The 10152-nt window shown below is 39.3% G+C and overlaps 2 protein-coding genes, 1 non-coding gene and 1 pseudogene across 7 annotated transcripts; 2 read left to right on the top strand and 2 right to left on the bottom strand.

Annotated features, from left to right (window-relative positions):
• Positions 1-787: 787 nt before the first annotated feature.
• On the top strand, positions 788-2449 carry LOC125197393 (transcription factor TCP4 pseudogene; annotated as a pseudogene). The gene is made up of 3 exons (XR_016128892.1): positions 788-791; positions 841-2067; positions 2159-2449. The product of XR_016128892.1 is annotated as a transcription factor TCP4 pseudogene (transcript).
• Positions 2450-2982: 533 nt separating this feature from the next.
• LOC125197392 (protein IQ-DOMAIN 10-like) lies at positions 2983-4659 on the bottom strand. 4 transcript variants are annotated; one of them, XM_089056472.1, is made up of 6 exons: positions 4554-4659; positions 4188-4231; positions 3975-4118; positions 3680-3910; positions 3471-3584; positions 2983-3402 (listed from the first exon to the last, which is right to left on the bottom strand). In XM_089056472.1, exons 2-6 carry the CDS (start codon positions 4227-4229, stop codon positions 3172-3174), a joined length of 762 nt encoding a protein of 253 aa, XP_088912598.1. In that variant the 5' UTR covers positions 4230-4231; positions 4554-4659; the 3' UTR covers positions 2983-3171. The 4 variants fall into 4 exon arrangements, with proteins under 4 accessions (XP_088912598.1, XP_047952088.1, XP_088912596.1 ...); XM_048096131.2 differs by having other exon boundaries at positions 4188-4234; positions 4554-4651; XM_089056470.1 differs by lacking the exon at positions 4554-4659 and adding an exon at positions 4398-4501 and having other exon boundaries at positions 4188-4234.
• A 192-nt stretch (positions 4660-4851) lies between these two features.
• On the bottom strand, positions 4852-4925 carry TRNAI-UAU (transfer RNA isoleucine (anticodon UAU)). The gene has a single exon. It is a non-coding gene; the product is annotated as a tRNA-Ile (tRNA).
• A 2831-nt stretch (positions 4926-7756) lies between these two features.
• LOC125197391 (uncharacterized) lies at positions 7757-9817 on the top strand. Its single transcript, XM_048096130.2, has 5 exons — positions 7757-8792; positions 8878-8985; positions 9067-9197; positions 9277-9379; positions 9479-9817. Exons 1-5 carry the CDS (start codon positions 8277-8279, stop codon positions 9596-9598), a joined length of 978 nt encoding a protein of 325 aa, XP_047952087.1. The 5' UTR covers positions 7757-8276; the 3' UTR covers positions 9599-9817.
• Positions 9818-10152: the final 335 nt, after the last annotated feature.

Raw genomic sequence — 10152 nt, 5'->3', positions numbered from 1 at the left:
TTTAAAGTCTCATTTATTTTTATTTTTTTCATTTTAATTAAGGGATCCACCATTTACTTAATTTATATTCATATTTTATTATAAAATTAAAATTGTGCTAAGTCAAAATGAGATTATGCACCACGGAAGAAGGGATCATGAAAAAAGGAAAAAGTGAGACGAAAATTAAAGACGGATGATGCCAATATAGCTCAAGAAAAAGGCAGTTTGGGAGGAAGATATTTGAGGGGAAAATAGTGTTGTTTCTTTTATGCGAAGCAAGGGAGAGAGAAAGGAAAAATTATAAAGAAAACAAGTAAAGCTGTAGTAAGAGGTCGCTTTCAAAAAGGGAGGGGTTGTGGTGCCATTTTGGAGGGATCTATATTCTAATCTAACCCTTCACACACAAACACGCACACAAATTAAAAAATTAGGGTTCTAACCTAATTCAGTAAAAGAAAATGAAAAAGGAAAAGGGGGAAAATCTTGGAAACCACCCAATGGTATGGGACAGAGTGGAATTGAGTGGGAAATTTTGAAACAAGTAGCCATGAATGAATTGTAATAATAATAAAAATATGATCTTTTCATTTTATTTTATGTTGGTTAAGTTGGTATATGTGTTTTGTGTAGACTGTACAAAAACAGCAGTGTTAATATCACAGAGATCTTTAATCTCCTTTCAGACCCAAACACTGCCACCCTCTTCCCTGCCATCCAGCCCTCTTATAGCATAGAGAGAGAGAAAGAAAGAAAAGAAAGTTTTGATTTTTCTCAGATTTCTTGAATTGTATCAAAAGGTTTGAAGATGGGTTAGAGGCTTTGGTGGTGATGGAATTGCTCAAGATTGCAAAAGCTGAGAGGAAAAACACAAGGGTCTGAGTCTGGATCCTCAGAGGAATCATCACCTTCATCTTTCTCCAAATCCAAATCCAAATCAAGAACAGCAACAACATCACAATTATGTAGCGGAGCACTCCTCCAATGTGCAATTTCACCAGCTTTTCCACCAGAACCAGCTCCTCTACGGCGGCGCCGCCCGACTAGACTCCAATCCCCCGCCGCCGCAGCAGCCCAGGAAGAGGGCGCCGCCGCCGGAGGAGGAGGAGCATGCGAGATTGCGGGGGAAGGTGGGGGAGAGCAGCAGCCGCCAGCAGCAGAGGGTGTTAGGGGAGGTGGTGGAGGTGCAGGGCGGCCACATTGTCCGCGCCACCGGCCGGAAAGACCGCCACAGCAAAGTCTGCACGGCGAAGGGACCCAGAGACCGGCGAGTCCGCCTCGCCGCCCACACGGCCATCCAATTCTACGACGTCCAAGACCGCCTCGGCTACGACCGCCCCAGCAAAGCGGTGGATTGGCTCATCAAGAAGGCTAAATCCTCCATCGACGAGCTCGACCACCTCCCCTCCTGGCACCCCACCGCCGCCGCCGCCCCCTCCCAAGACTCCGACTTTAAGCAAAACCACCCCAATTCCACCGCTCCCAGCTCCTCCACCAAACCGCCCACCTCCCAAAATCAAGTCTCCAGCTTCCTCCCTCCGTCCCTAGACTCCGACGCCATCGCCGACACCATCAAGTCCTTTTTCCCGGTCGCCGTCGAGCCCAGCCACACCCAAGACCTCCGTCTCTCGCTGCAATCACTCCAAGATCCAATCTTGCACCACACCCAGGCGCCGCCGCCGCGCCAGATCCTGCTTAGCGGCACCCCATTGGGATTCGACGGCGGCAATTGGGTCGACCAGGCGGCGGATCTCAGCCGGCTCCAGCGATTCGCCGACGCTGGATACTTCTTCAACCCGCCGCCGCCGCTGCCTCAGCAGCTGCTCGGCCACAACCACCAAATGGTTTCAGTTTCACAGAGGGGACCCCTTCAGTCCAGTAACACGCCTTCAATCCGTGCTTGGATCGACCCAACCGTCGACCACCACCCGCCTTTCTTCTCCGGCTACGGCGGATTCCACATCCCTGCACGGATTCAAGGTGAAGAAGAGGAGCACGACGGCTACTCCGACAAGCCGTCCTCTGCCTCCTCCGATTCCCGCCATTGACCTCTCTCACTACTCACCTTCACCACACCAAAACCCCCAAGTGACTTCTCTCACTCTCTCATTTCTGTTGATTAAAAAAAAACTCAATTTCAATGTAAAATTAAATGGCATTTGATAATTGATATGTGTAGGTGATGGTGGAGGGAGTTTGAGGAGGGCTCGATGGCGAGGCAACCGCGGCCGTGAGACGAAGAACGAGCCAGGTTTCTCGTTGTTTCCGGTTCGCTACTACTTGAATTATTACTATTGTGTGTGTTGTTTTTATGTACCATGCCTGAATGAGCCACCTGAGCTCCTCACCAGATTGTTTTGCTTTGTTTTGTTTTGTTCTCCCTTTGCTTTGTGTTGATGGATTGACTGACTCTACCTTGTTTAGTTTAATCCCTTTCTCTGTTGTTATGTGATTCAAGATGTTTGTTTAATGATGTTTGCACATTGTTAGTTAGATAGTGTGTATTAGAGAGCTCGGGTAGAGTAGTAGGGATCGGTTTTGGTGTGTGGAGTGCATCGAGCACTATGCACATGACGTGTACTGATGAAGCGAAACCCAAGCCGATATTCGAAAGGGAAGGAGGAGGAGGAGAAATAGCCTTTGGATCTACCAAAAATTGGGCATCATCAATTTTGATGTTGGTCCCCTCTCCTCTCCTACAAAATGCCTCTGCTTCTTAACAATTCCCAGTCTAGCTGGAAAATATTCTTCTACATAACCCACAGATGCAATAAAAGGAAATACACCACCAAAACATTTAATCCAAGATGTTGACAACTGCTTCACGGTTGTTGTTGCTTATTTATGGCTCAACCTCAACCATTTCTACCTTTTTACCACCATATTTTTCAAACACTTCTCCCTGAATCAATTTCAAAACTACAATCTAGGGTAATTCCATTTGAAATACTTCCAAGCCAACAACTAAAAGACAAAAGATACATTGATTCATAGTAGTAGGTTTTGTTTATTGTTAAGATAGTGAGAAAATGAGTTCATTATATATTTAAACTTTCGTTTTCAGATTAAGTAGAGATTGTGATCTTTCTGTAGAATAGATACAAAGTATACCAACAAACTGCATAAATCCAAGCAACAGTAGATTCAAATATTATACAAAAAAGCAATATTTCATCATATTATTAGCTTCCCTCATGCCTCCTCTTGGGAGACTTTGGACGACTTTCTCGCATGAGGCAGGGCCACCTTAACGTCACCTGTCTTCTGTTTTGTCTCGGCTTTCTTGATAGGGGAAGGGCTCGTCTGGCACGGCTTCTCCCATGGCCGGACAGCCACCCATCTCTCCTTCCAGCTCCAACCCCAGCTCTCTTTGCTCAGATCATAGTAAGACTGCCCGAAATACTGATTCGTATTCGCCCTCCACTGCCAAAAATCAAACCCAATGAATAAACAGAAAGGACTTAAAGAGCTGAAAATATCTATCCACATGCCTGGTGGGAGAAAGCATAAGCCATCGTTCGTTCTCGTTTAGCTGATGCTGCCTCTCTCTGCTGTATTCTGTTGAGGATATCGTCCATGGTTTCTGGGCCGCTGCTCCATTCCACCTGCGTAATCAACCAAACGAAACCGAACTAAACATCTCTCACAGTTTCACATTCAATATCTTTAGAAACATAGGGATCTTTGTTTAGTCAGATACCTCTAGTTCATGGAGCTTAGCATCTAGTTTGAGCTGGTTATCGAGCTTTTTCTGACGCGCCCGGCTCTCAACCACCATGCCAAGCCATCGAGCTCGGATCTCCCCCTGAATCCTGCTCCAGAAATGGATGTGATTCAGAGCAGAAATTGTTTGATTCCCAATACAAAAAGTGCCTCGTACAACTCCCTTGAATCTATCAACGCCTTTTAGGCCACGCAGTGCCTTCCTCGCCTACACAAAAACCAGATTCAACCATGAAAATTTCCATCTCGGTGAACAAGATTCTAACTCTAACCTTGTACGCTCGAAAAGCAGTCTGAATTCGTGTAGCTGCAGAGTCTCGTGTTAGCTCCCGGAAGTTGCCTTTCTTCTTCCACGAATCGCCACTAGTGAGAATGCTGCCTTCCCTGATGGAGTGCTTGCTTCTCCTCCCATTTAACTTCAAAACCAGATTTTGCATGATTATTACCAAAGATTTATGTTCAAAGATTTGGTTAATTTAGTCTACCTTTGGCCTGTTTAGGCTAAATATGTTCTTGAAGCAACCCATCTCTGCTGCAGTTTAAGGATTCAATCAAAATGAATGTTATATAGTGGAAAGTGTAATTACTAGAAAATATTAGTAGTATCTAAATAATTAAGCCCCAGAAACCAATCAAGACTCATTTTTTCAGTGCCCAATAAATGCAAGTAGAGAAACAAAAGATTTGAGAGAGACCAAATTGGAAGAGCTTTTATTTTGGTAAATGAAATCAGCAACATAAATATGCAGTGAGAAAAGGGCCCATTATCACAATTGATAGTACCAATATACATAGGCTGCAATATATAGTCACAATTAATTCAGAGGAAAATGGGAAAAAAAATTGATTACCTGATAAAGCTAGGGAAGAGAATAATGCATGAACCTTCAAATCTGAGATTTGTGAATAAGCAATTGACAAAGCAACAGAAGAGAAGGTGAGGTGGTGGGAGTGTGATATTTGATCAAACCATCAAACACAAGATGGGATTCAACTATCAATCTCCAACTCATCATAACTTTATAATTAAGCTAATTCTTTCTTTCGGTTTAAATTCCCCAAGAATAGTGATCGTGTAACTATAAATGAAATCAATTTGGCTAAATAAAAAATGATAAATAAAAAATAAAACTAATAGGAATTTAATAATGGTCCCAGCGGGGCTCGAAGCCGCGACCTTCGGCTCATAAGACCAACGCTCTAACCAACTGAGCTACGGGACCTTTTCCACCCATCATAATTCACATAGTAAAGACTATATTTAAGAAATAGTTTATTAAGATATGACTTTAGAAATTTTATATTAGTCCAACATTAGCCTTATGCAATTATAACACTCCCAATATCTTTATGGATATAGAAACACATATTCTATGAGATTAGGGATGAAGGGACAAATCGGTGAGGATAGGGTCATTATTATCGAGTTAACCTGATTATAATCCAATCCAATAAAGTTTAATTCGAATGTGATCTGTTAAGGAAATTATCAACTCGAACATAAGAGCATCCACAATGAATGCCCGATCTCACGCCCGATCACCCGAGATCGGGCTCGGGCGTCCTCGGGCATCCACTGCAGGCACCCGAGATCGGAATGACCGAAAGATCGGTCATCCCGATCTCGCGCCCGATCCATCGGGTGCTTGATCGGGCATCCATTGCAGCCCAGCGCCCGAGCCCGATATCTTCGGTTTTTGCGTTTTTAATTTATTTTTTATTTTTTAAGTTCTTTAAACCCTATTTAAACCACTATAAATGTCCAATCCTCATTCATTTTTCACACACCAATACTCTCTCTACTCTACTCACTTTCTCTTCTCTTTTCTCATTTTCACACTTTCAAGAATGGATCCGAGTCAATTCCTAAACCCCTATAGTGTCGAGACGATATGCTGATGTTTGGCGGCGGAGGCGGTGACATTTGTGTTGTTTAATATAGTAATATATTTGTATTTTAGTAATGTAGTTTTTTTTAATTAAGTAATGTAGTTTTTTTTAGCGTTTGTGGTGTTTAATATAATATATTTTGGTATTTTAGTAATTAAAACCAAAATTAAAAAATAATAATATTAAAAATTAAAAGCAAATAGAGTTTAATTGATAGGGCACCACTAGGGCTCTACCATTGCAGAAAGAAGGGGCATGCTGATGTGGCAACCACTGGGGCATCCATTGTGTATGCTCTAAACCCGACTGGATACCTTCAAACTTGAATAAGACCCAATACTCGACATGAACCCGTTAACGACACGGTATAATACGTGTTGACACGCCACGATAGCAACGCTAAGCTGATTCTACATAATTAAAACCATATATATTACAAGATCATACATAATTTACCTATTAAAAATCTAATAGTACACGATTAAATGTAATTTTTTAACCTAATTCACATGATAAAAACTCAATCTACATGAACATAGAGAATAAAATTAAAGTATAATACTCCCAATGCGACTAGAGTGAACCAAACTCATTAATTTTGTGCGTATTCGTGTTGGATTTTCGTGTCGTGTCGAAAATTGTTAATCCTATATGGGATTAGTGTAACATTTTACTCCCTCCATCATTATGTAATAGAGACATGTCTTTTGGCATGATATATAAGAAAATTGTGTATTTGTGTTGAATGAATTAAATTAAGAGACAATAATGTAAAGAAAATAATACGGTAAAAAGATTAGTTGTTTTTAAAAAAATATATAATAAAATGACTCCATAGTCAAGAAAAAATACTAACTCTAACTATACATATATGTAATTTACACATGAATAATGGTGGTGAATTGAACAAATTGATATAGTTAGGTGGGTTTATGAGTATAATTTAGTAGTAATAGTAATATTTTTTTTATCTCCATCATGAACTATAGTCTATATAGTAAATGTGAAAAATATGGATGGCGTCATGGTGGGCCCACCGTCCTTGCAGTGTTGATAGGGGTTTGTTAGAGAGTTAGGGCAAAAGTGGACCCAATCTTGAAAGCCAAATCCATTACCATAACATTTGAAAGATTTTATTTTCATAGGAATTAATCTTTTCTCACCCCCTCTTTTAATTTTTCGTTTTGCCTTTCGGTTTTGTCTGTGTTAGTTGGATCAAACCTTTCCATTTCTGGCTTTTAAATGTTTTTTTCGAACAAATTCGATTTCCTGTGGTCCATACAATATTTCCAAAGATTTCAGAATTTAATACACAAATTCTATTTGCTATTTTTATTCGGTTCACACCTTCAATTCATTACATATCAAATTCGGCTGCCTCCCAATTTTTTAATTATGGTACTAAATCTTCTTCACTTCATATGATCTTTTAAATTATTTATAGACATATATATCACTTTGGAACAATAATGGTAATATACTTCACACAAAATTTCAAACTAGCAACAGCTGTGCGTAATGTTTACTATACTACTTATAATTTTTTTTAAAAAAAACTTGGGATTTTACAGTAGTAGATTTTAAAATGTAGTAGAATCTATTAAAATGAGTAAATGACTTATACATATAAAAATAATTGTAGTGTTGCAGTGCCAAATTGAGCTATAATCCCAATTTAGTGGACCACGGTATACCTATATTAGGTGAATATTTTTTGGTTTTATTGTTGAACAATTTTCTTTTCGAATTGCTAATATAGTAGTAGCCCAGTTTTAATCAAAATTCTGTCTTATCTGTTTTATATTTGATCTTATTTCATTATGCATTTAAAAAAAAAAAATGTAAATGTAGGATTCCAATTTTTTGAAAAATGCCTGAAGCCATATGTATCGGGTTTGAGTTTTCTTTAAATATATGTTCATTCATTTATTTATAAAAAAAAGCATTTGACATAAATACATGGACAAGGACAGAAATTATATCCTTAAAAGCTACAAACAAGCCCTTTGTCTTACTCCACACACATTTTTCTCGTTTGGGAAAATCCCATTTTTACTGTCACACAATTCAAAACTCCTATAAATAAAGTGTTGAAAAGTTAAAAAATATTTAAATAAATAAAAAGAGAGAGATCCGGTCAGGAAGGGAAAGAGGAGTGGAGCGAGGATTTGGGCGATAAATTTGATTGAGATAGAGAGACACAACATTGTCTTAGATTTGCATTTTAAAGTTTGAATTTTGAGCAAGAAAAATAATTATAAAAAAAAAAAAGTTTTAAAGGTAATTTTAGTTTTCCTTATGTTTCGGTTATGTGAAATAAGTGATCTGATCTGACAGCTTTGAGCAAAAATCTCACTTACTTATTTCTGAGTTGTGTGTGGAGATATATAAATGAAGAAATAATAAAGTTGCAATCTTTGTTGAAATTATGCGAGGGGTGTGTTTCTATATGAGAAAAAGTTGTGCAATCTTGACCTCATGAGTGCGGAGATTTTGTGTAATCTAAAGGATGGAAATCTTGGTTGTTTAAATTCTTTCCAATTAGGCCTCAGATTTTATGTTTTACAGATTTCGGGTATCTCAAGAATTTGATAGGGGATATGGAGGATGACTTGCCAATTATGATCATCACTACTCCTTTAAATCCCAAGATTTATTCTTGATTTTCATGGATACAAGGGAGGATGGCTCAAGAGGAAAATGCTTTTGGGTGCACCTATAGTGGCAGCAGTGGAGGAGGAGGCGGCCGGGGTGGCGGTAGTGGTAGTGGTGGTGGTGAGAGTAATTGTAGGTTTAAAAAGAGTAAGCCCAAAAAAGTGCCTCAGAGAGGATTAGGTGTGGCTCAGCTTGAAAAGATTAGAATTGAGGAAGAGCAAAAGAAAGTGATTGCTAATTCTTCTTCACTTAGTGATGGAGCTTTTTTTGGGGTTGAGAAATTTACAAGGCCAAATCTTGCACCTTTTCACAACTCACCACCACCTCCATCACCAAATTCAATGTTTAGGCACACCCAATCTGCCCCCAACATTGAGATTCTTCAAGATAGTTGCTCTGTCTCAAATGGGGAGATTGGTTTAAGGCCTATGTTGTGGCCTGGTGACTACAACCATCATCATCATCCTTTTGTGGCCTATGAGGCCCCCGCTTCCGCGGTTTTGCATCAGAGATCACACCATTTTCAGCCACCATCTTCTTCAATGGTTAGTAAAGTTACCATACATGATGTATTGTTGTTGAATGTGTGTGTGTTTATGGTTTTTTTTTTGTGGTTATGAATTATTGCAGGTGAATTCCATTTCACCATCATCAGTTCTAACTTGTCATTTGGAGCCCCCTTCAAGCCAAAGTTCACTTCCTAGCAACTATGCACCTCAATGGGAAGAGGATGGCAAGGTATTAGTACTATTAATTTTGGTTCAAGAAAATGATGTTTGGATTTTGAGTTACATTGTTTCCAATTCATAATGTTTGTAGATGGTTGGAATGAAGAGGTCTTACCCCTTGTCTCTACAAAGCCCCCCGCCTCCTTGTTTGCCTGCGCCACAGCACGACTTAGTCTTACATAGTAGCGGTTACACACAACCAAGAAAGAAATGCATCATAAGGTTCATAAATCATACTAATATTAATTAGTCCTTTTTTATGTTGTCAAAACTCGTCCTAATTCTTGATTTATCGTCTCAGAGGAAGCGACTGGAGTAGGCCAATTGAAGTGGTCGGAGATGGTGAGGCCCTAAACGGGGATTTCCTAACGTTGGCTCCTCCGTCCTCCTCCCATCCCAGCCAGGTGCGATCAACGATCAATCTCAACTCATCGTCTCATTTACTAGTTGTTCTTGCCTTTTGGTAGAGTCTTTTTAACTCATGGTTTTCGTGTTTTTCGCAGCCTGAGTCGAGTGGATCGGTGAAAGAGTCGTTTAACTTCTTCCCGGTTAAGCTGTTTGAGAGCAATGGAGAAGAAGAGGGTGGTGATCATCATACAGTTGATCTCAATCTTAAGCTATAGAAGAAGGTTGGACAGCAATTCTTGATATTGTGTGTAATATATTTTACTTTACTTTACTATGGAACATATTTTTTTTCGTTGTTAATTCTCTGTATTGTGGTTTTATCAAACACGAAATTTGTCTCTGGTTTTGAATTTGTCTCTGCTTTAATTGTAAAACCAAAATGAAATGAGGAAAAAGGCAAGATGCTTTGCTTGGCCTATTTGTTTTGGTTGCAACCACCTACTATTTGCCTGCCTACTCTTTTCATGCTATATTTTCAGGCTTTTGCTTCACCTGTAGTGTTTCATTTCTAATTTAAAGAAAAATCTTTGGAGACTAGGGAAAAGAAAAATCATAGGAGTAATTGTACTTTATTGGGACTAGCCAGCTTGGTGCACCACCAATTTTCTAAATTTCAATGTTTATTGATACTATTATCTTTTCAAAAACATGTATAAAAACTATTATAAGCAATTTTACGAAAGCATATACTCTTCCCGTCCAAAAAAATTAGTTAGTCCCATTTACGACGGTCACGAATTTTAATAAAAATTTGATAAAATAAGGGAAA

The sequence above is a fragment of the Salvia hispanica genome, chromosome 4 (assembly GCF_029641045.1).
Source record: "Salvia hispanica isolate PSC_SH4W2 chromosome 4, Shi_PSC_v1, whole genome shotgun sequence".
Lineage (NCBI taxonomy): Eukaryota > Viridiplantae > Streptophyta > Magnoliopsida > Lamiales > Lamiaceae > Salvia > Salvia hispanica.
Note: the sequence above shows the minus strand (reverse complement) of the source record. Positions and strands in the feature narration are given on the sequence as shown.

Bases quoted from the DNA above. Each gene is read 5' to 3' on its own strand.
- LOC125197392 (XM_089056472.1), bottom strand. From the start codon at position 4,229: ATGGGTTGCTTCAAGAACATATTTAGCCTAAACAGGCCAAAG. The intron at 3,911-3,974 runs GTTAGAGTTAGA...GTTTTTGTGTAG, and splicing joins CTGCTTTTCGAGCGTACAAG to GCGAGGAAGGCACTGCGTGG. The intron at 3,585-3,679 runs GTATCTGACTAA...TTGATTACGCAG, and splicing joins CTAAGCTCCATGAACTAGAG to GTGGAATGGAGCAGCGGCCC.
- LOC125197391 (XM_048096130.2), top strand. From the start codon at position 8,277: ATGGCTCAAGAGGAAAATGCTTTTGGGTGCACCTATAGTGGCAGCAGT. The intron at 8,793-8,877 runs GTTAGTAAAGTT...GAATTATTGCAG, and splicing joins AGCCACCATCTTCTTCAATG to GTGAATTCCATTTCACCATC. The intron at 9,198-9,276 runs GTTCATAAATCA...TTATCGTCTCAG, and splicing joins AGAAAGAAATGCATCATAAG to AGGAAGCGACTGGAGTAGGC.